Source organism: Trachemys scripta, chromosome 1 (genome assembly GCF_013100865.1).
Source record: "Trachemys scripta elegans isolate TJP31775 chromosome 1, CAS_Tse_1.0, whole genome shotgun sequence".
In the NCBI taxonomy this organism is placed as follows: domain Eukaryota; kingdom Metazoa; phylum Chordata; order Testudines; family Emydidae; genus Trachemys; species Trachemys scripta.
In genome coordinates this window covers 238,523,012-238,549,089 of record NC_048298.1, presented here as the reverse complement: position 1 = coordinate 238,549,089, position 26,078 = coordinate 238,523,012, and the positions used below count along the sequence as shown (strand labels likewise).

Genomic DNA, 26,078 nt, shown 5'->3' with positions numbered 1-26,078 from the left:
TGCAGCATTTCCTAAAGGTGACCAGAGTCTGGATTCATTGAATCTGCTCTGGAAGTTTGTTGCATGTCTGGTTCCCCTTGACTAAGAATGGTTTGTATCCACTTCTTATGCGCTTCATATTGGTCTCTGTGAGCTGCATTGTCCTGTAGGAGTGCAGGTCTCTTAGTGGCTCATAGCTCAGCCTCTCATGTAACTGGGGCTTGATCCATTAATTGCTTTGAAGATTAGGACTCAGGCCTTAAACTGGCAGCAGAAGTGGACTGGTGACCAGTGGAGGGACTAGAGCAGGGATCGGCAACCTTTGGCACGCGGCTCGCCAGGGTAAACACCCTGGCGGGCTGGGCTGGTTTGTTTACCTGCCGCGTCCACAGGTTCAGCCAATCGTGGCTCCCACTGGATGAGGTTCGCGGCTCCAGGCCAATGGGGGCGGCGGGAAGCAGTGGCCAGCACATCCCTCAGCCTGCGCCACTTCCTGTAGCCCCCATTGGCCTGGGACAGCAAACCCCGGGCAGTGGGAGCCGTGATCGTCCGAACCTGTGGACGCGGCAGGTTAACAAATCAGCCCGGCTCGCCAGGGGGCTTACCCTGGCGAGCCGCATGCCAAACGTTTCCAATCCCTGGACTAGAGCATGGATCTGATGTGCTGACCACAGCCTAAAAAAACATTGACGAACCTGGCAGTCACATGTACTATCTAGAGCCTTTGTATTGTTTTTACAGTCAGCTTCAGATACAGTGAATTATAGTAATCTAGATATTGATCTCTGTGGCCAAGACCTGGTCCAGAGGGAGTGAAATTTCCTAGTGAGCTGGGGATAAAAGATGATGATTTTTAGTAACTAATGTTACATAGTCATACAAGCTTAGTGATGAGTCAAACAGGACGTGTTCTGTTGAACCATTTTGATGAGTGGGGGCTGTATGACTTCATGGGACTGAGAGTTGGGGGAAAATGTTCCAGCTAGTTCTTCACAGTATGTCCCCCAACCAACCACCATCACTTTGGGCTTGCATGGATTGAGTTTAAACCAGCTGCTCTCCATTCAGCAGCTGATATTTTATAGGCATTGTGATATCTTAGGAGTGGCAGTGATTGTGTCAGCAACAAAGAATACAATTATGTTCATTTTCTGTCTGTATATTGTTCTATATCTGAGATATTTCTGATTGTGGAAAACTTAGGGTTTTTTTTAAAGATAAGATAAAAAAAATTGTTAATTACACTTCTCTCAATTTAACTATTTTGTTTGTTTGTTTACATTGTGAATTTAACAGCATTTTGTGTATAGACATTTTCACGATTTCCCTGATGTAGTCAGTCAGTTTTCTCTTTTATTCCATGGGTTTTTAACACACACAAAGAGGAGAGAAAAATACTTTTTGAATGGGGTTGTAAAGCTACAAGCATTATCAGGGAAACTTGAGGACAGACCTGGTGCCTAGAACTACTTTTACTTATGTTTTTTAAACTGACTAGAATTTCAAATTAAAGATATTCCTCTAAGCTCATGTAACTCAAACTTCCCGACAATAAGCCCATATAAGAGAGCTCATCTTGTGCAGGAATCTGCCATTAAACCATGTTGGGTGATTCTGGCAATTTACACTGTTAATGTAGTTTCGACCGAAGTACCTGCTTGCTGCTTTATATACAGGAATTCTGGCATACAATGTCTTCTGAGTTGCTATATACAGGTAAATGTAGAAGGAATGAAATTGCAGAACATTTTGGGTTATTACAGGGAAATGTAGATATATTGAGGTACTGTACATAAAATGAGATTTCACGACTACTCATTCTAGTCCAAATATTTTAAATATCTAAAATATGGATCTGACCTTGTCATGTGAAATGTGTGATACTAGTCGGTTTCTAGCCCTCTCTCATTTTGATGGTTCACATACTTGTCAGATGTCATCTCTGAATGCAGTTATTTATTCAGCTGAAAAGTGTGAAGTCTTAAAAACTGTCTTTTGGATTAGCCAATTGTCAGTCAGAGTAGAACAAAGAAAAGCAGTGGCAGCATGAGACTTTTTGAGCTCTTGGGCAGCAGATCGAGTTGTACTGTAGTTCCTTGGGGAAAAGATGGATTGATGAACTGTGAACTTGTCAGCTATAGAAAGTAGAAATTCTGCTCTTCCCAGGTGATGGTTACTATACCCATTCTACAGTTGCTCATCATCTTAGTATCCAGCATAGTAATGAAGCATAGAATGCTTCTTTATCAACCCTCCACCAGAGCTTCTTAATCCTAGGGTGAGTTTTGGTGCCACAGGAAGCTTGCATTTCAATAACCTGCCAAGCTATCATTAAGATTATATATACATTTATCCACTTTAAATTCTGCTTTAAACATAGCTGGATTTGATTTTTGTTTGTAGGTACTTTCGCTTTCCACAAATTGGAGCATAGTGGGAAGCTTCCCGTCACGTCATTTACTGGCAGGCTCTGATTTAGTGGGTGTACTGTATGTAAAGAAATTTCCCCAAATCTGAAAGGCCATGCTGTTCTCCATTGGACTGGACATGGATGGTGTCAAAGCCAGGAATCTATAGATGCACAATAAGGTAGAGAGATGGAGGGGTGTGTTTAAATGAACAAATGGAATAGATTATCCAGTGGGACTAAGGGCTGGTCTACACTTAGTCCGGACTTCGGACTAAGGTACGCAAATTCAGCTACGTTAATAACGTAGCTGAATTCGAAGTACCTTACTCCGGACTTACCGCGGTCCAGACGCGGCCGGAAGTCTCCCCCCGTCGACGCCGCGTACTCCTCTCGGCGAGCTGGAGTACCGGCGTCGATTGTGAGCACTTCCGGGATCGATCCGGGATCGATTTATCGCGTCTTAACCAGACGCGATAAATCGATCCCAGAACATCGATGGCGTGCCTCCGGACCAGCCGGTAAGTGAAGACTAGGCCTAGGAGTAGCGTCAGGGGCTGTGCTGACCACTGAATCCCTCGGCCAGTTTGTGTGGTTTTGCAATATTTTTTTTCTCTCCCCTGCTATATGAAAAGCTCATACAAACACAAGCTGAAACTAACTAAGGCTCCATGCGGATGACCCCACCATTGAAGCCAATGGGGGGGAGGGATAGCTCAGTGGTTTGAGCATTGGCCTGTTAAGCCCAGGGTTGTGAGTTCAATCCTTGAGGGAGCCATTTGGGGATTTAGTTGGGGATTGGCCCTGCTTTGAGCAGGGGGTTGGACTAGATGACCTCCAGAGGTCCCTTCCAACCCTGAGAGTCTATTGATAGATTCTCTAGGTTTAAAAAAAAAAAAAAAAAAGAGCCCACCACAGCCACCTGCATGGAATCTGCTTGCAAGATTGGGACCCACCTAACTATACAAGAGTAATAGTTAATCTGGCTCTGTACAAAGTGCTGTCAAACAACCGTAGAGAAAGTATTTTTTCTCTGCTCTCTTTCAGTTCTAGTCATCTTAGGAGTTATTTCTGACCATCATAGATGACGAACATTTCAGTCAGAAGTATGATTTTTTTTTTTTAAGGATTTTGCATAAACTGAAAAACTGATGACCATCGAGGTTATCCAAAGGTGGCGTGTGGGCCTCATGAGACCTCTGTATAATTGAGCTTTAACTTGCGCGTGTGTGTGTTTATGTACATTCTGCGAGTGTATCTAATGTGTTTGTATTGATTCAGTGTTACAAATTGCCACTTTTTTAACAGCTTCATAACTGTGGCAGGATCTAGCAACGACTCAGACATACAAGAGGAGATTCCCTTCATCTTTTACTTATCAAGAAAGTTGGCATCCTTTTCAGTATGATTTCCCTTCAAAACCTTCTTTTTGGCTTCACTGTGCATATAAATACTACAGGGAGTGGGCTGGTCCAGTGGTGTAGCAGCTGTTTACTGTGGTAATAGGAGAGAATGTAAATCATGGAATAGATTTAGGATTCGCCTAAGCCAGTATAAGCTGCTTTATTGTAGCCTGTAGGGGTACATCAACATTGCAGCTGGGAGCGAGCCTTCCCGCTCTGTTAGACAGACCCACGCTAGCGAGGCTCGATCTAGCGTGCTAAAAATAGCAGTATGGACCCTGCAACTTGGGCTGGAGCCCATCTGACCCCCTAAGCTTGAAAGCACAAGCCACAATGTCTACACTGCTATTTTTGGCATGCTAGCTCAAGCTCTGCTAGCACAAGTGTGTTCACCTCGGCTGGGAGGCATGGTTCTAGCTGCGGTGTAGGCAGACAGACCCAAAGATCAGAGCCACTCAGAAACGTCTTTGTTAGCCTACACAATGTAGAGCACAAACGTGGATTTTGGAGGAGTCCAAAATTGCCATCCTAGTCAGAAGTGAGGAGCCACTGTGTGAAGATGGTGAATGTTAAACGTGAGAGATGAAAGAGATTCTGTCATGATTTAGTCGTAGAGTAAGGTAATATCTTTTATTGGACCAGCTTCTGTTGGCGAGAGAGACAAGCTTTCAAGCTACACACAGACCTCTTCCTCAAGATATTTTATAAAGTTAACTTTATACAGAACAGATTATTAAAGAGAAATAATTTAAAATCGGTATCTTTCTTTTCATCGTGTTATGCTATTTGTTTCCTTCGGGAATTTCGCTCTGCTTGGACAATAAAATTAGGCTGGTCATTACCACTTATGCTTGTAGGTACTTTCAACTTTCGGTTCTCCAATGCTAGCATAATGTTCACAACAGTGCAGGGAATGTTTTTAAATTTTAAAAACAAAAACTGTTCTCACTCTGAATTATTTTTAATTTAATGAAATAAAATCAATTATTTGGTTCTGTAATGCACTTCAGAAATTACAAACCCTGAAGTTTGATCCTAAACTGAATTGTCCCCCTCTAAAAGGGCTGCAGAGTGTACTTCCTGAAATAACGTTTTAGGGGGAAATGTTAAATAGGTTAATTAAAGATTTTAGACTTGGCAGATACTATTTGTGGAAATTATTCCTGGTTATTTAGGGTTTCTTTTTCTTTTTCCTTATTGATAGCTGTGGGTAATAGGTGTGAGAATACCTTGCAAGAAATTGCAGATTCCCATGTACTGAAACTGTACAGTAACTCCTCGCTTAACGTTGTAGTTATGTTCTTGAAAAATGTGACTTTAAGCCAAACGATGTTAAGCGAATCCAATTTCCCCATAAGAATGAATATAAATAGGGGGAGTTAAGTTCCAGGGAAATTTTTTTTCACCAGACAGAAGACTATATTATATACATACAGTATAAGTTTTAAACAAACAATTTAATACTGTACACAGCAATGATGATTGTGAAGCTTGGTTGAAGTGGTGAAGTCAGAGGGAGGGATATTTCCCAGGGAATGCCTTACTGCTAAATGATGAACTAGAACTGCTGAGCCCTCAAGGGTTAACACATTGTTAATGTAGCCTCACACTCTACAAAGCAGCACAAATGGAGGGAGGGGAGACAGCATGGCAGACACTCTCACCTGTGTGTGTGAGAGAGATGTGCATTGCCCCTTTAAGTATGCTGACCCCGCTCTAAATACACTGCCTTTTTAAGTAGATCAGCAAGTTGAGACAGCCCGTGCTGCCAGCAAGCTCCCTCTGTCCTGAGCCCTGTCATGTCTCCCCCCTGCTCTATGGAGATGAGGTAAGCGGGGGAGCAGGGGGAAGGGGGACACCCTGACATTAGCCCTTCTCTTCCCCCTTATACAGCAAGCAGGAGGCTCCCAGAAGCAGTTCCAAGGCCGAGGACAGGAGCAGCACATGGCAGTAGGGGGAGGGACAGCTGAACTGCCTGTTAATTGATAGCCTGCTGGGAGGCAGCTGCACAAGGATCTTAGGGGAGCTGATGGGGGGCTGCTGGTCCACCCTGGTTCCAAGCCCCCACCAGCTAGCTCCAACGGTCTGCTCTTTCTGCAAGCAATGGACAAAGCAGGCGGCTGCCAAACAACGTTATAAAAGAGCATTGCACAACTTTAAACAAGCATGTTTTCTCTAATTGATCAGCAACAAAACAACATTAACCGGGACAACTTTAAGTGAGGAGTTACTATACTACCTTCAAGAAACATCACTTGGATCAATAAAACCATCTAATAAAAAAACCCTGTTTCTATGAGAAGGCCACTGTAGTGTGGGTTAAGTAAAGAGACTATTAGTAACAATGAACATTAGTTACAGAACATTAAGTACCTAATTCAACTGTTTGAAATACTATTCAGTGCAACCTCATTTCATGGTTTGTAGCATTCTGCTTGAGCGCCATAAAAATGGATATCATACAGTCGGAATGCCGTATTGCCTTCTGTGGTGTTGAGAAGTACATACAGTAAATTCTTGAACATTCTGTGTATTAACTTGTTTTACTGCTGCTGAGGTTTGCTTAGTGGTTAGGCATCAGGAGCCAATACTGCTTCCACTGAAGTCAGTGGTAAAACTCCAGTTGACTTTGGGTCTGATTCTGCTCCCACTGAACTCAAAGGGAGCTTTGCCATTGACCTGAATGGAAGCACAATGGGATGGGGTCAGGCCCTCGGTTTGGGAAACCTACGCTCCCTGGAATTGCTAGTTAAATTCTTAGCAGGTCGAGTCAGTTTTCAGACATACAAGACAGATAAACTGAGTACTATGCATTTTGTTGTGCTTCAAATGAGACCTTGAAAACAGTTCCTGTCCATTTTGTGCAGGCGCTAAATATTCCATGGCACTTTTTTTTTTTTTTAAAGTTGTCACATGCCAAAATGTCCTCTCCTATCATCGATGTGCAAAGTTTTATGCCCTGAGCAAATCTGTAAGGTCACTACGTTCTCTTCATTTAAATCCCTCCATCAGACCCACTTCTGTTGTAATATCCACAATGTATCAGTGATGACTAGGTTGTTCAGCAGGTGATAGCTAATTTTATTTTTATTTATAACTATGGGTAGAAGATAGGTTAGCTGTTGCTCAGGATGAACTCTGTGTAGCCACATAATCTTACATTCATTGCCCTTGTCCTCCTTCCTTCCTGTGGTTTATAAGACTTCTTCGTTTCATCTTATTTCATATTAGATTGTACGTTTTCAGGGCAGGAACTGTCTCTTCCTATGTATTTGTTCAGCACCCCACATAATGGGCCACCAATTCTGATTGGGGCCTTTGAGCTCTACCATAATTTAAATAATAAGAATAGCTAGCTGCTGTCTTCCACCCCACAGGTAGCTACATTTCAGTGGTGGTAGAGGTAGTATATAGTTTGGGAAGCATTGTAGGAGAGGCACTATATAAATTATTATTATTTATTATTACACAAATATTTCTTAACACCATTGTAAATAGTGTATACACGTACGAGATGGTTTCAGTCACCTGCACACCAAAGGGGTTCTGGTCATGGAATATACTTTATGTGAGGAAGTATTACGTCAGTTACACATGGATGTGAATATTTAGATCCTCTGAGGTCAAACGTTTATATATTGTGAAGGCTGACTTTTTTGGCAATGTTTACCTTCCATTAGTGCTCTGATATTGACAGCACATCTTGGCTGCAGTAATTTCACTGCATCAATAGCTAGAAAGAGACGTGGTTCCAGGAAAATTTATCTTCCTAAATGACAGAACTGATGGAAATATTGAACTGATGAAGTTTCAGGAACCTTCTTCTGACACTTAGTGATGGACAGCAGAGGAAGATATGAGATCTTTCTTTCACACGCATGGCTATCCTACAAATATCCAACCTATCTATGGGAGGGTGACATTATTTCTGGAATGACTCACTTCATGGATCAATACTGCCTGTAAGGATGTTAATACGTGATGCTGCTGTTTACGGGTATTGCAGTGAATTGATTGATATGTCTGTGTACCATTGCCATCTACTGAATGGCATTCAAACTGTTCCACTATGTCAGTTCCTTTACTGCTAATAGCTAATGGCAATTCAGTCGGTAGAGGGGTGTGCTTTTAGAGTCCGGTGCTCCAAGGTCTGTCCATGGTGCTGGTGTGATGTTCCAAATGGCCGCAGCAGGCACCATAGTGATAACCGTGAAGTCCTAAGTTGTGAGCTGTTTGGGACAGAGACTCTGTCTTAATGTGTGTGTGGAGAAGACATATCATGTTGCGGGTACTATCACAGCATGAATAATAATAGCCTGGGTGGCCAAGGATTTGTTAGTGTCATATGAAAAAGAATTTACAGTAATTATTTTCCTGCATATTGTAGGAATCTTTCTACCAATTTTCTCATTTCCTGACCTGGAAATCCATAGCTGTGTCCTCTGAGTATAAAATGTTAACTTTTTAAGTAAAGTTGTTCTATATTTTTTCTCCCCTCTCTCTTACATTGTGAAGAATTTGACACTTGTACAATAAATGAACATTAACCCATAGTAACCACACATTAAATTAATCCATGGTTTATCTTCTTAATAAGTTGGCATGGAGCACTATTAAGAAAGCACTGTGTGGTTTGGTATATCTACTTACTACACAGTGGACTTCATAACAAATATGCTGCTGGATTGGAGTGACGTGGGTTTTTTTCTGTCCTTTTGCCTTTGCTCATTCAAAAGTTGGCTAGTTCGCAAAGTTAAAATGTGTTTTAAGAATGTCTCTTATGTCATGTCCTTGTCTCTGCAAGTCACCAGGACTTTCTGAAAAAGGCATAAAAAGAGTGCAGTTATCTAGCTAGTAATGACATGAACTCAGATAAAGAGGAACAGCAGGCACCTGTCCAGCATTGTTTACAGTAGCAGTTGGCCAATGTTCCCACTTCACGTAGAAAAATCTACATATTCCTTCAACTACTACCTCTCAACTGATGCCCTCCCTGCTATGCAGAGTGTCATTTACAGGTGGGAAAGGGAGTGTACAGATAGGAGAAATGGAGGCAAGTGGAGATGAGAGCAAATATGTAGGCAAAAGTATAGTTGTACAGAGCTTGCACTTAATGCAGAAGGAGAGGGGAAACTACTGGACAGTTTTGAATGTGGAGTGACTTAGTCTAAGCAGCAGGAGACAAAAATTATCTTGATAGCATTGTTTCAGATAGACTGGCTGTGGTGGTCTCTTTAAGCTAATGCCTGAGAGAGTCAATTATGGTGGTAATAGTTCACATGGCTAGTAATAGACAAGGTATACAAACAGACCAGAAAATATAATCATAATGCATTCAGATGGCAATGGAAAAAGATAACTGTAAAAGAACTACACCTGTAAGTTTTAATAAGCCTCCAATCTACTGTCTTTGAACTATAACATTTATTTCAACTACATAGCAGTAATAATTGCTCTGGACAGTATAATTCATCATCCAAACACTTCACAGTCCAAGGTGGAAAATAGTTAAATCCTAATTCTCATAGATGAGTGGGTTTTAAAATGTTCTGATTACAGGCCTTGTTGAGTTTTTATTCAGTGAAACATTTACGTAGGCCTTTGGTACATTCAGGAATGGTTTAGCATGGGTTGCATATAGTCTAAAGATATATTTATAGAACCCAGTGATACAGAAATTAATGGGACACATCTGTTTAATGATCCTTACAGGCATCTTTCCCAGGAAACCTGCAGCTGGTCCTTGTTCTGCGCCCAACAGGATTTATCCACCGAACTCTCTCAGACCTCGTTTTCAAATTCAACAGAGATGAATTTAAAATGAAGGTACCTGTAAGTATTTCTTTGCCTCAACTATATTAGCAGTGATCTGTTAAGGTACTTAATCTGGACAATGTGCACATTAGCAAATGGAAAGGAAATGCTTACATGTTACTTTAACAATTTGTCTGTGCTGTTCCATGTTGGTATTTTGTTCCCAGGGAGTCTTTTTAGACAAATAAGAGTATTTTAATATGTGAGTAAACATAAAATGAGTAATCTAATATCAAGCACTTAGCTAAACCCTAGAGTTAATATTAACATTTATAAATGTACAGCTTTGTTATATAAAATATAGTGTATGTACTTTTAAAAGGCTATTTTGTTCATGTATATCTATTGTGTAGTGGCAGATCTTGTATGTTTACATTATTGAGCAGAAGGAGGAGGATTTCATTCCCAGCTGTTTTCAAACTCGTATTACTGAATATCATTTGTTGGCTAACACTCCTGTTTCTCCTAACTAAAACAACTTACATGTAATGTCATTTTTAATGATACACAACTACAGGGTCTGATTTTTCAACCCAACCTCCATTGTTTTCTTGTCCATGATTATTTGTGGGAACAATTAATGTTACTTAACTGTCCAAGTACCTGAATGCAATCATAAAGTAGATACCAAAGCTGTCTAAGCTACATCAGTTTATAGCCACTGAAAATAGTGGGTGAAAATTTGCACTCATAATAGTATTTTCCTGAAAAGTGGAGCCTGGATTTTTTACATCTGGTCCATAATATAGTATCACTGGACGATTTGTCGTATGACTGTGATGACTTTCTTAAACACCTCTTTTGTATAGGTGATGACTCTTTTTACCCTAACTAGGGGGACATCTTCCTCAAAGTCAAAAACTGGATTATAATTGGAAACTAAAGCGAACATTCAAAACTCCAGTTGCATGCTGTAATTTCTCGCTCTCCCTTTCCACTCAAGTTAAGCCACATGCCTATGATGTCCTTGGTATGACGTGAATTAACCGAATACCATAGCTTTCAGAAAATAGCCATATGTAGTGTGCCAAAAGCAAAGATTGTATGTTATACAGTACACATGCCTTACTTAACACATGCTATTCAGCCTGAATAAAATGCTGGTGGTTATGTCTGCAGTCATTACATTTGTAACATCTTCCAGCATAAACTACTATTGAGTTGGTGTGCTGTTGTATATATGAAGGGAACAAATCCATCCTATGCTTCTTCCTTTGATTTCAATCTCCTGAGTAAAGACGGCAGGATTTGCCCCAAAATTCCTAATATGAGTCTTGTCATTTATATGGTCATATTAATTCTACTTCTTTATGGTTGCAGATCATAATGCTGGGCTCAGTAACAGAATTGCATGGTTATGTTGACAAAACACAGCTAACAGAAGACCTTGGTGGCACTCTGGATTATTGCCATAACAGATGGCTCTCGCACCGCACTGTAAGCCTTAGTTGTTTTTATTTTTCGCAGTTTAATGGGCCCTTCTGTGTTATACTGTCATTTATAAAATACATTCTAATTAATGCAAGCTGACATCAACCGAGTGAGGAGATGATCTCAGTGGAACTTAATCATCTTCGAGAAATAACAAGTAATAACTTTGGGAGTGGTTTTCTTAGGGTTTTGGAGCAAAGGAATATTGTTGTTTGGGGGCTGGGTGGGTATTGTTACAAGAGAGGGGGAAAAGCTCAAGTTAAAAAATGACTCCAGGTTATAAAAATGTGTGGCAAATACATCTGATGTAAGCATAGAGAAAATATGCAGTTAAGAAGCTAATGGGTGAAGGTGTTTTATTTACAACTCTTGCTAGCAAAATATTCTTGAAAACAAACTTTTTCAAGCCAACCTTTTTAGTTGTAGTCTAAAGTTTGCATTTTACTATGGTTGGGGGCAGTGTTTTCCCTAGGAATTGAAATTGGGGGGGGGAGTCGAATTTACAGGGGATGGGGGGTGTCAGTGCCGATGGGGAGTGAGACTGTGAGGGTGAAGGTGGGCTATATGGCACCATAGTAAAAACTGAAAACTGTTTCATGACTATTTTATTAGATTTAACTCATGTTTTGAAATCATCACACAAATTAAAGTTGGCTACTCAAGCATTCTATGAAGTATGACATCTACATCCTTCTTGGTTTCTTGTTATAATTTTGCACAACTCTGTTAATTAACCTCTTGAACACAACGCATTCATCTTTGGTGGCTTCTCGTATGTCCAGTACTTCCATTCCTTCAATTCGTATGCTCATTAGTTCAGTCCACATGATCAGGCAGAAGGCGACTTCTTTCAGAACACACAATTCTATTCAATGATGAAAAAGAACATTCAACTGTAACTGCTGTGACTGAGAGTAGCAAGAGATGAATTCCTACTTCTTTCATCCCAGGAAACATAGCATAAAGATTGAGTCGAGCCACTAGTGATGATAAAAAAGAAGTTGAAGTCAAATCTTCATTCATTCGTCGTATGATATTCCACTCTGTTTTCAATTTCTCTATTCTGTCCTGAGCACATGGCAGCCCCATTGCTGGTAGTGCCTCACTTTACTCAACTGTCAGTGTTTTATAGGACAGGGATCTGTAAAAGCTACGTAGAGGTTGAGTAGAATCTAGAAGTCGCTGTTATAGATTTTTAAGAATCAAGTCTGTGTACTTTTTCACTTGTCTTAAACACTTCTTGTCCTCTTCAGTTAAGGATTCAATATAAATGCCTCCATTAATCAACTTCTGGACTGAAGTCTTTGCTTCTTCTAGTACTTTTTCAATGGATAGCTCTCTGATTGATCCAAGTGTAGCTTCTATTGCTGGAGAAAGATCTATTATTGTTGTAGCAGATGCCTGGATGGCATTGTTTCATGACCCAAATGGTTTCAGCAATAGACTTACAAGAGAGAGAATGGCAATAGTCTTCTCTGAACGTAGTAGCAAAAGTAATCCACCAGCCTCACTACTTAGATCCATCCCATCTTGATAGATACTTTCCAAAATCAGTAATAATGGCTGGAGTAATTTTAAGAAAATAGCCAAGGATCGCCCATGAGAAAGCCAGAGGGTTTTCCCAGGTTGGACTAATTTGAACTTCAGTCCCAGTGTATCGTCTATATTTTCCAAGATACTTAGTCTTTTTGGACTCTTGCTGAAAAAAGAATATAATGAAGACATTAAATTTATAGCTTTTTAAATGTCTTTTGAAGAGTCTGCAGGCTTGTACTAGCGCTAGTTGGAGTAGATGGCCTCTGCAGTGTGTGTAGGAGAGATTAGGGTTATACTTTTCTCTGAGCAAAGATTGTACTCCACCATGTCTTCCAGAGAAGTTTGCAGCTCCATCAAATGCACAAGCAACCATCTGTTTGGGGTCCAATTGACAAGCATTTAACTCTTTTAAGATGTGGGTTGTCACAGATGCAGCCGATGTGTCTTCTATAACTTGAACATCTAGAAATGCATCTATTGGCCTACCACTGACATCAAGATAACGTACACAACGACATAATACTTGCCCATTTGCATCGGTGCATTCATCAGCTGTGTATGCAACTTTTTTGAATGTGGTGAGAGAGGTCTTCACTTTTTCAACTGTTGAGTCTTTCACTGTTGTACCATATGCTTCTAGCCAGTCAGCTGAGTTTCTTGCAGAAAGATAGTGAGCATTTGCTGGTCTTGTTTGGAACCAGTGTTCAACTTCAGGATGAACAAGTGACAATGCACTTAACATTGGCCTCCAGTTTGTAGTGTGTGGTGATCTCTTGCTTAAATAGAAAATATGATGCCTCACCCATGTTTGTTCGCATGTCTCTTGAGGTTCCACCCAGCTGTCAGTGATTTCAGCTGAGCTCTCAGTGGGGGAACCTTGCTGCTAGTGCATACGGGGCCCTCTCTTCCACTTAGACCTGATTATCAGTGATTTCAGCTGTAATGGTCACTTAACAAAACAAAAGACTATCTATGAAGCCTAATCAGTTCTGTCTTTAAACAGGGGAGAGGGGCAGGTCAAATAGTACTTGTGACTCAGGCAGACCATCAAGCAAAACACCTGTCCCCCCCCCCGCTCTCTTGATGCCCTCAATCAGTACAGGCTAAGTACAGTTCTATTGCCCTTTACCCATACAATAAGAGTAACATTTCATTCAGACACAAGCATTCAAGTGATTTGTAACCCAACCCCAGCCAAAATCTATCACTTGGGCAACACAGCTCTGTTTGCTGGATACCTAGGTAGATTAGGTGTGACTGTAAATACAATCTGGTCCTGAAGCCTTTCCCCCCAGCTCATCACTATCTGTCAGGGAGAGCTCATTTTAGACTTTGCTTACAAATCATAATTTGACCAACATCACCGAAATGAATGCACTGACATCATCATAAAAACAAAAGCTGTATAAGGAAGCTGGTCTGTTCATACTTTTTCAAATCTATTATACTTTTTCAGATACATGTATTTTATCATACACTTTATATGCTTTTAAAGTATGTATTAATGTTTCAATTTCAATTCAAATTTCCGAACAATCACTAAATTGGCAACACTGCATGTAACTAATTCACAAAACTGGGGGGACGGTGTTGGGGAAATTCAGGGGGGATGAAGGGGGGCTGTAGGGAAATCCCTGGTTGCGCGTGTGTGTGTGTGTGTGTGTGTGTGTTCAGAGCATGAAATGTCTTTAATGGTTTTATATATTCCAAAAGGCCATAGAAAGTTTCGCCCTAATGGTTAAGCAAACAGCTCAAATGCTTCAGTCCTTTGGGACCGAATTGGCTGAAACAGAACTACCAAATGATGTCCAATCAACCAGCTCTCTTCTTGCAACACATAGTGAAAAGAAGGACAAAATGAAGGTATGTATATCGTATGAAAGTACCCTGCTTTTAGTTAGCACATTATTTTAATTATAACTAGCAATAAAAATACAATAGAAAAATAGAGTTTTTGAAAAATTTTTGATGATAATAAGAATGTGAGACCTTTGAAATCTTCTTAAAGCTGCCTGGCTATATTTGAAGTTTAATAAGGATCTTGATTCCTTGCAAAAATAATCCTGGAAGCTAAGAAGATATAGCACATACACATTATGATGTTATGTTTCTGTAATGGAAATTGCTGTACAACCAAAGATGTAGTAATGGGAATGTATAGATTTTCATTTTTTTTATTTGTAGTAATGTTGGCGTGTATATAGATATAGATATTGATATAGAGATAGATACATACACACACACACACCCCTCTACCCCGATAAAACGCTGACCTCGGGAGCCAAAAAAACTTTCTGCGTTGTAGGTGAAACCGCGTTATATCGAACTTGCTTTGATCTGCCAGAGTGCGCAGCTCTTCCCCTCCGCCTCTCCCCCGGAGCACTGCTTTACCGCGTTATATCGGGGTAGAGGTGTATATGAAATTCTGATTAGGAATGGACAAACCAGTTCAGATAACATTTGTTTTAAACATTAATAACTTGAACCAAAACTAGTTTGCCAGCAGTTTCAGAATACAGCAGCAAAAAATCTCCAGGTAATTGTGGCACAACCGGAAGCACTGGAAATCTTGAGAAAGTGTCTGTTATCATGAAACTTCCAACACAGGTTTGAGAGGATGGAACAAGCTTGGAAAATGTTGAGGTTTAACCTTCAGTACCTTTAATTCATTACTTTTAATCATAGAATCATAGAGGATTAGGGTTGGAAGAGACCTCAGGAGGTCATCTAGTCCAACCCCCTGTTCAAAGCAGGACCAACCGCAACTAAATCATCCCAGCCAGGGCTTTGTCAAGTCAGGCCTTAAAAACCTCTAAGGATGGAGATTCCACCACCTCCCTCGGTAACCGATTCCAGTGCTTCACCACCCTCCTAGTGAAATAGTTTTTCCTAATATCCAACCTAGACCTCCCCCACTGCAACTTGAGACCATTGCTCTTTGTTCTGTCATCTGCCACCACTGAGAACAGCCTAGCTGCATCCTCTTTGGAACCCCCCTTCAGATAGTTGAAGGCTGCTATCAAATCCCCCCTCACTCTTCTTTTCTGCAGACTAAATAAGCCCAGTTCCCTCAGTCTCTCCTCGTAAGTCATGTACCCCAGCCCCCTAATCATTTTCGTTGCCCTCCGCTAGACTCTCTCCAATTTGTCCACATCCTTTCTGTAGTGGAGCGGGCCAAAACTGGATGCCATAATTCAGATGCGGCCTCACCAATGCCGAATAGAGGGGAATAATCACTTCCCTCGATCTGCTGGCAGTGCTCCTATTAATGCAGCCCAATATGCTGTTAGCTTTCTCGGCAATAAGTGCACACTGCTGACTCATATCCAGCTTCTTGTCCACTGTAATCCCCAGGCCCTTTTCTGCAGAACTGCTGCTTAGCCAAATTACTTTATTAAATTGTTCTCGCTATTCTTCCTATAAAGAACACTTTATCTATGGTACTTTGCAATATTTCTTTAGAAAGACCACTAAAACGTGTTGTTTTTTGTTTTCTGCAGGAGGATTTGAGGTTAGCATTAGAACAGGGACATGATATTCTTGAAAGTAATAGAAAGCCAGTTGCTGAGAACCCTGACTACAAACTCAACCAAGATCAGCTTGACAATCAAACCACTGTGGAAAGGTGAGGTGAATGAAATATGGAGTGTGCATTAGTTTTTATTTTACACATTGATTTTATTTTATTTTCTAGTATTTAATTTTTATACATGTAGTTAGCAAACTGGCAAAGTGATTCAAGATGGTAAATATTTAGAAGGTGTTAGTAGGCAGTAGCTCGTCTGCTCCAAATCCTCTGAGCAAAGTGCTGCAGGGTTCTATTTTTTTCTCCGTTGTTGCTCAGTCTGCATGTGAGGGAGATAAGGATTCAGTTTGGATTTCAGTGCCATCAACATACTGATGACACTCTGCTCTGTATCTCCATTTCATCTGGTTCAGATGATGCAGTTGATCAGCTGTCCCACTGTCTGGAGAAGATTGCTACTTGTATGAGAGATGGCTGGCTGAAACTCAATCCAAATAAGATGGGTGATATTGTTTTGGGGGAAGCAGTAAGAGGAAGATAACAGAAGTGACATCTTCTTTTGGGTGTTTGTCCACCTTTTATGACTAAGAACTTAAGAGTCGTGTTAGGTCACCAGCTGTTTCTGCATGTCCATATAGCAACTGTAGCAAAGAGTGTTTTTCTTCCATCATCTGGTAGAAGGTTGTAGTCTTTCAGATACAGACTTCATCAGAGACATTCATGTCCTTGGTACCTCTAAATCAGTGGTTCTCAACCAAAGGTATGTGTACTCCTGGGGGTACGCAGAGGTCTTCCAGGGGGTACATCAACTCATCTAGACATTTCCCTAGTTATGCAACAGGCTACATAAAAAGCAGTAGAGAAGTCAATACAAGCTAAAATTTCATACTGATAATGACTTGTTTATACTGCTCTATATACTATACACTGAAATGTAAGTACAATATTTATATTCAAATTGATTTATTTAATAATTATATAGTAAAAATTAGAAAGTCAGCAATTTTTCAGTGTGACTGTAACACTTCTATATTGTTATGTCTGATTTTGTAAGCAAGTACTTTTTAAGTGAGGTGAAACCTGGGGGTACTCAAGACTCCTGAAAGGAGTACAGTAGACTGGAAAGTTTGAGAGCCATTGCTCTAGACTGAGTAGTGCAATGCAGTCTGCTTGGGATAAGTTAAAAGGCCACCCAGAAACTTCAGCTAATGCAGAACAGTGTGTGGTGGTTCCTTGCTATAATGTGTGATGCAGGGCACATAACATTGTTCTGTAGTCTACTGTGATTGGCAATTCAGTGTGTAGGTTTTGACCATTAAGAACTTTATTATTTGATTCCTGGTTAGTTTAGAGACTTCCTATCTCCTCACACTCATACCTGACAGTTGAGATTGGCTGGGACTATCAAGATGACAACTGGCTGGAGGGAAGATGGTCTCAATGGAGGGCTCTTGACTCTGGAACTCTAACCCTTTGGGCTTAAGAGACCAACTTAGCTGACCTTGGGGTACATAGAGAGAGCGCTATATATTTACTCAGACCTTGTCTGAGAAGGTGATTGAAATGGAGAGAGTTCTTTTCCCTTAATTACACCTGGGGGAATTCTGTGCCACTGCGCAATGCATAATTTAATATTGTGTGCGCAGAATTTCCTTTCTCCCACAGAAATGAGCTGCAGTGCTTCTGGGGGCCACTGGATCCGGCAGAGCCCAGCTTGCACATAAAAGACACTCCTGGGGGGAGAGGGAGCTAGAGGGTTCCCATCAGCTGCAGTTCCCCGCACATCCTGAGGAAAGGAGACTGCAGTGTGCAGGAAACTCTATAAAGTCAGGGTCCCAGCATCAGGCTGTTTCAGGCTGGGCTCTGAGGAGTAGAGATTGTCTAGGCGGGGGGGAGGGAAGCACAGCTGGGCTCTGGGGGGTAGGAGGGCGGGTGTGTGGGCTGGGTCATGGCTGGGCTTTGGTGGGGAGTGGGTGTGGGTATCTGGGAAAAGGGGGGCCATGGCTGGGCTCTGGGGGGAGGGTGAGTATCTGGGCTGGGGGGGGCCCCCATTTGGGCTCTGGGGGGTGTAATCTGGGCTCTAGGGTGGGAGGAGTCCTGGTGTCTGACATCCTGGCTGGGCTCTGGGAGGAGGATGGGGAGGGGGCAGAGAAATGGGAACTGGGTTTTTATAGGAGTTTCTTTAGCTCTCATCTTCTGGGGAATTTTTTGTGTGTGTCTGTATTGTTACAGACCTACCTGCTGACAGGTATTTTGAAAAAAATTACCAAAATAATTAGGGCTTTCGATTAATCAAAAAAATTAATTGCGATTAAAAAAATTAATGGCACTGTTAAACAATAGAATACCAATCGAAATGTATTAATATTTTGGATGTTTTTCTACATTTTCATATATACACCTCTACCCCGATATAACACTGTCCTCGGGAGCCAAAAAATCTTACTGTGTTATAGGTGAAACCACGTTATATCGAACTTGTTTGATCTGCCGGAGCACGCAGCCCCGCCCCCCCAGAGCACTGCTTTACCGCGTTATATCCGAATTAGTGTTATATCAGGTCACCTTATATCGGGGTAGAGGTGTATTATATTCTGTGTTGTAATTGAAATCAGTGTTATTTTTTATTACAAATATTTGCACTGTAAAAATGATAAACAAAAGAAATAGTATTTTTTAGTTCACCTCATACAAGTACTGTAGTGCAATCTCTTTGTTGTGAGAGTGCAACTTACAAATGCAGATTTTTTTTTTTTTTTTGGTTACATATGTAACCCTTCTGCCCATCTAAGTTGGCAGCAACAAGGGCCGGGTTNACACTCGCCATAATTCACCACCAGATGTCAGGGTAGAGCTTATCCTGACTCTGCTTACACATAATTGCATTCAAAAACAAAATAACGAAAACAAACAAGTTCATTTACATTTACAGGAAATAATGCTGCCCTCTTCTTATTTACAATGTCACCAGAAAGTGAGAACAGGCATTTGCATGGCACTTTTGTACCTGGCATTGCAAGGTATTTACGTGCCAAATATGCTAAACATTCATATGCCCCTTCATGCTTTGACCACCATTCCAGAGGACATGCTTCCATGCTGATAATGCTCGTTTAAAAAAATGTGTTAATTAAATTTGTGGCTGAACTACTTGGGGGAGAAATGTATGTCCCCTGCTCTGTTTCACCTACATTCTGCCGTATATTTCATGTTATAGCAGTCTCGGATGATGACCCAGCACATGTTGTTCCTTTTAAGAACACTTTCACTGCAGATTTGACAAAACGCAAACAAGGTACCCATGTGAGATTTCTAAAGATAGCTACAGCACTCAACCCAAGCTTTAAGAATCTGAAGTGCCTTCCAAAATCTGGAGGAGTGAAGCATGCTTTCAGATGTCTTAAAAAAGCAACACTCCGATGCGGAAACTACAGAATCCGAACTACCAAAAAAGAAAATCAACCTTCTGGTGGCATCTGACTCAGAAAATGAAAATGACCATGTATCAGTCCGCACTTCTGTGGATGGTTATTGAGCAGAACCTGTCATCAGCATGGATGCACGTCCCCTGGAATGGTGGCTGAAGCATGAAGGGACATATGAATCTTTAGCGCAGCTGGCACATAAATATCTTGTGACGCTGGCTACAACAGTGCCATGAGAAAACCTGTTCTCGCTTTCAGGTGACATTGTAAACAAGAAGTGGGCAGCATTATCTCCTGCAAATATAAACAAATTTGTTTGTCTGAGCAATTGGCTTAACAAGAAGTAGGACTGGGTGGACTTGCAGGCTCTAAATTTTTACATTGTTTTATTTTTTATTTTTAATGCAGTTTTTTGTACATAATTCTATATTTGTAAGTTCAACTTTCATGATAGAGATTGCACTACAGGACTTGTATTAGGTGAATTGAAAAATACTATTTATTTTGTTTTTTTACGGTGCAAATACTTGTAATCAAAAATAAATATAAAGTGAGCACTATACACTTCGTATTCTGTGTTGTAATTGAAATAAATGTTTGAAAGTGTAGTAAACATCCAAAAATATTTAAATAAATGGTATTCTATTATTGTTTAACAGTGCAATTAATTGTGATTAATTTTTTTAATGGCTTGACAGCCCTAAAAATAATTGAAACCGGCATGATCATGTAGTGTTGTTTTGACAAATAAAATTTGCAGAATTTTGTAGAATTTTAAAATATTATGCACAGGATTTTTAATTCTTCGGCAGAGAATTTTTAATTTTTTGATGCAGAATTCCACCAGGAGTACCTTATGCATGGGTGAGGGCAGAGCTTTTGGTGTATCGCTGGCCTTTTTACACGGGCTTAAACATTTTTTTAAGCAATTGCTAGGTGCCTGATATAAAAAATAGAATCAAACCTGTAGTTAAGTATTCGATATTAAGGCTTTTCCTCTGTGTTTCGTCTTAATTTACTGCCAAATTTTAAGCCTTTATATGACCATAACACAGAGATACAAATTTGAACAGTATTATCAAAACATAGATAATTTTCCTAGGTTGGTATTTTAAGTTGTTTCTGTGTGTCATTTTGTGTTTCTATATATTTGCTTTAGTTCCAACATTTTCCATGCAGTTTCATTTTGTAGAGCTTGGCATTCCAACTAACAGAGTTTGGCAGAAGCAACTTCATTTCTCCCATCACTGCAATTAGTTATCTACAAGCCATCTGTTCGTTGTTTTGAGTAGTTTATCCAAAATGTCCCACATAGCTATGATATCAGAGGAAAGCTGGAGTGAACTACAGAGTCCATATAATCTCCTCTTCTGAATTAATTTTAATTTTTTAATTCATCCAACTCCTAAATGCTTTAAAATCTTTTTTTCAAAATTCTGGTGAATTTTTATGATGCTGTAAGTGAGGCAAAATACACCTTAGTCCTGACCTGCAGCCATACTGTTATACCCTAATTACAGAAATGTACATTGTGAGGATAAGTACTCAGATACCATAGTGCTAAGTGCAATATTCTTGTCTATACACATAGGTAGGTTGAACAGTAAAATAGACATAAAACATTTGGGTTCAAACCTGTCTTAAATTACAAGTGAAACAAGTTCTTATTTATCACAGCCACTACTACACACTTGTATATACCGGTAGCATAAAACTGCAGATTAATAGTCTCTGCACAGGAGAGAGAAGGGTATCGCAAACCAGAACTTAGATGTGGGTATGTGCTGCATCTAGATCTAGCCATTGCTATCAGTTTTCCATAAATGCTAACATTCATGGTGGATTTCTGTTTTACATCAGTATTATTCAAGAAACCACTTACATGCAATATCAAAAATGAAGAAAAGCTACCTAGTAGTTTAGGAACACTGGCTACTCTACTGCTAACAATAGTCCATCAGATTGCTTAGAAAAAGATTACTTAAAGGTAGGCTTTGAGTTGTCCATTAAAAGATGCTATTGTTTCTTAGACTGTAACCATCACTTTAATCCTGAACTTTCTTTTAGGCTTCTGGCTCAATTAGATGAAACAGAGATTGCCTTTGATGAATTTTGGGCTAAACATCAACAAAAGCTTGAGCAGTGTGTACAGCTTCGGAATTTTGAACAAACTTTTAGAGAGGTGAGTTTCTTGATGGTGTTTTAATATTTTACATTTATGTCACCACCTTCATTCCCAAAGGATCCAAAAACACTTCCCAGATTATTTACACTGAACACCCTCTGATCCTTAAGGCAATGTATTTTTTTCCCTTACCTATTTATGCATCTGTCACATGCAACTGAAATTTTTCTTCCAAACTTTTTTGTACTTGCCTTGGTCTTACATTCCACTATCACATTATGTACCCTCTGGGCAGTCAATTACTGTCAGTGATGCTTCAGGGACAGAGGTAAAAGTAACTTAAAGGATTTACCGGTACTCCGGAGTCCTGTGCAGGGGGTGTGGCCTCAGCTGGAAGAGGTGTGGCCTCAACCGGAAGAGGCGGGGCCTTTAAATTCCCCGGGCCCTTTAAATTAAGGTTTAAAGGTCCCAGGGCTGCGGCTGGGAGCCCCAGGGCCTTTAAATCACCCCCAGAGCTCTCAGCTGCAGAGGCAGCTGGGAGCCCTGGGACTCGGGTGATTTAAAGGGCCCAGGGCTCCCGCCGCTACCACAGCGGAACTCCGGGCCCTTTAATCACCATGGGAGCCTTGCCACCGCTACTCCAGGGCTCTGGCAGCAGGGCTTGGGTGGCGCTTTAAAGGGCCCGGGGCTCCGCCGCTGCTGCGGGGAGCCTCAGGCCCTTTAAATCACCAGCCGGTCTGGTCCAGCATGGTGTACTGGCTTACTTTCACTTCTGTTCAGGGATTACCATTAGGGTGTGATGTTTGCAGTCTTGTTGCAGCCATGTTGGTCCCAGGGTTTGAGAGAGGCAAGGTGGGTGTGGTAGTATCTTTTATTGGACCAATGTCTGTTTGTGAAAGAAACAAGCTTTTGAGATGCACAGAGCTCTTCATCAGGTCACTAGGGAATGATATAAGTAGGAGCCTTGTTGGCTTGAATGCTTCTCTCTAAAGACAAAGTGTATTCCCCTTGCAGTGTTCTAATCTCCACTGACCAATGGGCACAGCTATTCAGTGGTTCCTTACAAACCAGTTGTCATGTAGCAGCAGATGATGCTGGCTGTATAGCACTAGTCTTATTACTGAGGCAAATGAAATCACCCTCTTGGATATACTGTTGTCTCTCATTTCAGATCAAAGCAGCTTTGAGTATAGCGTCCGAGAGGTTATCTGCTTTCACAGATGTGGGAAACAGCGTTTCACATGTGGAGCACATTCTGAAGGAGCTTTCCAACTTTGAAGAAAAATCACGTGTATGTTCTTGTAATTCCTTCATATTTCTTAGTCTACAGTATATTTTTGCTTTTTGGAAAAAAATGCAGGAATTAGTTACTGAATATATTTTATGACCCAGAGCCAAAACTCAGAACTGGATAGAATGAGTGTCTTTTCCTCCCAATGACTAAAACAACCAGTGTCATTAAAATTTAGAACTGATAAGGCTATCAAAAAAAATTAAAAATGTGACTGGCAAACATTTGTGGACACACAAATGGAGAACATTTTTTTCAGTTTTCTTATGTATATTTTGTAGTGGAATAGTTAAATAGTTATGTACATATGGATAACCATTGTAAAGCCTTGTGGTTAAGGCACTGGTCTGGATTCAGGAGATGTGGGTTTGATTCCTGGCTCTGTCACAGCTTTTATGTGTGACTTTGAACAAGTCATTTAATCGGTCTGTGCCTCAGCTCCCTATCTGTAACATAATGATAGTACTTCTGACTGCACAGGTGTTGTGAGATTAAATCCATTCATGTTTGTGAAGCACACAGATACTATATTGAAGAGGAGCACCAAAGTATTTGGACATCTGGAAAGACAGGAAAACACCTTTATTTATTAGACAATGCAACAGTTAACAATTTAATAAATGAAATTATTTGCATAGCAAATAAATGCACTTTTCCATAGCAGAATACGTGTTTGAGTTTTAGTTTGGGAGCTTTTTAAAGAATGTTAACCCCGAACATTCTAACTAAATCTAGTATTTTTAAAATGTTTTGCTTTCTTAGGAATCCTTAGAAAAAGCTAGGGTGCTAGCTTCTCAAGGTGACCAGCTTGTTCAAAACAACCACTATGCTGTGGACTCCATTCTTCCAAAGTGCAATGAGCTCCATCATCTCTGTGATGCGTTTGCTACAGAGACAGAAAAGAGGAGAGGTCTTCTTAACAAATCTCTAGAACTGCATAGTCTATTGGAGAAGGTAAGTTTTTATATGAAATAGTTCTGCTTCCCATCTCACTTGCTAATAATATTGCAAACATGTGATGACCCCATATGTTTGAGAAGTAAATAATGACCAGTAGAGGAAGAATGTTTCCAGTGTAAAACGGGCATTTGCTAATAGAAAAAAAAATCAGAAATCTGACTTCCCCCCCCTTCACATAGCTGAACATTTTGTAAATGTGTGAAGTGTATTCTGCTAACCATTCACTTGAGTGTTTCCACTGATGTGTGTTCTTTCCCGTTTCCTGTGTGTTTCCAGTCCATGAGGTGGTGTGATGAAGGCATTTACCTTCTAGCGTCACAGCCTGTAGACAAATGCCAGTCCCAGGACGGAGCAGAATCAGCTTTACAGGAGATTGAGAAATTCTTGGACACGGGGGCAGACAATAAAATCAAGGAACCGAATAAAGTTTACCAACTATATGAACCCATTCTCAACCAGGACCTAATGGTACCCTTAGGATTTATGCATGTGCACATATATTTACAGTTGCTGTTAATTTTAGATTTGGTTTTTTGCAGGGCTGATGTTAATAGTAAACCATATAGCACTTTGAGCCTGATTGCTCATCCTACTCACCAACTCCACCTGCAGTAGCTGGGAGCAGCACTGGGGGGGTTGCTGGGAACTGCAGCACCAGTATTGCTCTAGCCCAGCCCTACTTTTATGTGGACCCAGGACTGCTTTTATTTATTGGGGTATGGAGGAGGAAGGGATGGTCTTCCCCTTTAAAAACTTCCCCTGCAGCAGCCAAGGCCACCCGCTATGACAGCTTTAATGTAGGATGGTTAGCAGTTCTACCTCTTCCAGGGCACTGTGCACCAGTGGATGTGATTGGGAGTCACAAGACAAACATGCCTCTAGCTTGATTGTCCCATCCCACCCCCCCCCAACTCCTGCCTCTGGTTTGCTGCCAAAGACATCAGGAGATGTAGCAGTGGCCCTAGTTTCTTGGATAGTCGTGTTCAAAAGATATTCTATCAAATGAGTTCTTGTGGTGTGTTGCATATTATAGCAAATACTGATTCTATGACATAGGTATGCTCTTTAGAAAAATGAATTGTTCTAAATGCAATGTCACTTTCATGTGTGTCTCTTACCATTCTTTGCTATTCTATTATGTAATGTAATTAAGTTGTCCTAAATCCTTAAGTGACATAGAAGTATAGGTCCCATTTTCAAAAGTGACTCTGGCACTTAAGAGGCTAAGTTCCACTGATTTTCAATGATGATTAGGCTCCTAAGTGCTAAAGTCTGTTTTAAAAATAGGAACTTTGACTCATATGCTACTTACGTACTTTTGAAACATTTACCCTTAATGTGGAAGTTTGAATCAATCATTATTTATTTGATTTCCCTAAATTTACAACCTGGTCAGCAGTGAAATGTTTTGATGTTGATGTACATTAATGTAATTGGAACTAAATGTCTCAGTCTGGCATTATAAATTATATTTTAGTTAGAATGAGGGAAGAATTTCTCTCTTTAAAGTTTAGAACATTATTTCTACGTGTTCCTTTTTATATGCTATATAAAAGCTGCACATATTGGAGGTTATTGTACCATAAATGACAGCATGACTTGTAGACTTATTCAGAATCGTGATAATTTTATGCTATTTCTACAGGAACATGTGCAAAAAGTTTTTCAAAAGCAGGAAAGCATGGAAGAAATGTTTCAAAAGAGACAAGTGAGCCTTAAAAAACTGGCAGCTAAGCAGACCCGTCCAGTTCAGCCAGTGGCACCAAGACCTGAAGTCTTTGTAAAATCTCCTTGTGTCTCTCCAGGTAAATTGCTGCAAAAAGCTATTAAATCAGGTTCCTGCACTATGCCAATGAACTTGAAGAGAATTTAAGCTATTGTCTGTGGTTATACAAAAGACCTCTGTCAAACCTGCTCCAGTTTAACAGCTGCTGTTTGATTCTGTACCAGGTCTTCGAAGAGGCTCTGACTATGTGTCCAACACAGACGATAACATGCTCCGGAGAATGAACTACAGAAGACTAAAAGTAATTCTGAATTTGTTTCATCTTGATCATTGTCTCCAGTGCACGCGTGTGCACACACAGAGAACTAGAGAAAGTCATAGTGCTTTGTGAAGTAACAAAACTCAAAGAAATACAGAGAGCTCCAGACAAAAGAGCTCTGGTAAATCAAGTTGTG

General features: G+C 40.5%; 1 protein-coding gene across 3 annotated transcripts in view; it reads left to right on the top strand.

Annotated features, from left to right (window-relative positions):
• Positions 1–26,078, top strand: part of MCF2L (MCF.2 cell line derived transforming sequence like) — a 266,086-nt gene that overhangs the window by 209,996 nt on the left and 30,012 nt on the right. For all 3 annotated transcript variants that reach the window (XM_034758135.1, XM_034758134.1, XM_034758136.1), the window contains exons 6-15: positions 9,502–9,621; positions 10,924–11,040; positions 14,284–14,433; positions 16,071–16,195; positions 21,589–21,703; positions 22,818–22,937; positions 23,700–23,891; positions 24,174–24,365; positions 25,543–25,702; positions 25,848–25,924. In XM_034758135.1, the coding sequence (XP_034614026.1) occupies positions 9,502–9,621; positions 10,924–11,040; positions 14,284–14,433; positions 16,071–16,195; positions 21,589–21,703; positions 22,818–22,937; positions 23,700–23,891; positions 24,174–24,365; positions 25,543–25,702; positions 25,848–25,924 (1,368 nt within the window). The remainder of the gene's footprint in view (positions 1–9,501; positions 9,622–10,923; positions 11,041–14,283; positions 14,434–16,070; positions 16,196–21,588; positions 21,704–22,817; positions 22,938–23,699; positions 23,892–24,173; positions 24,366–25,542; positions 25,703–25,847; positions 25,925–26,078) is intronic.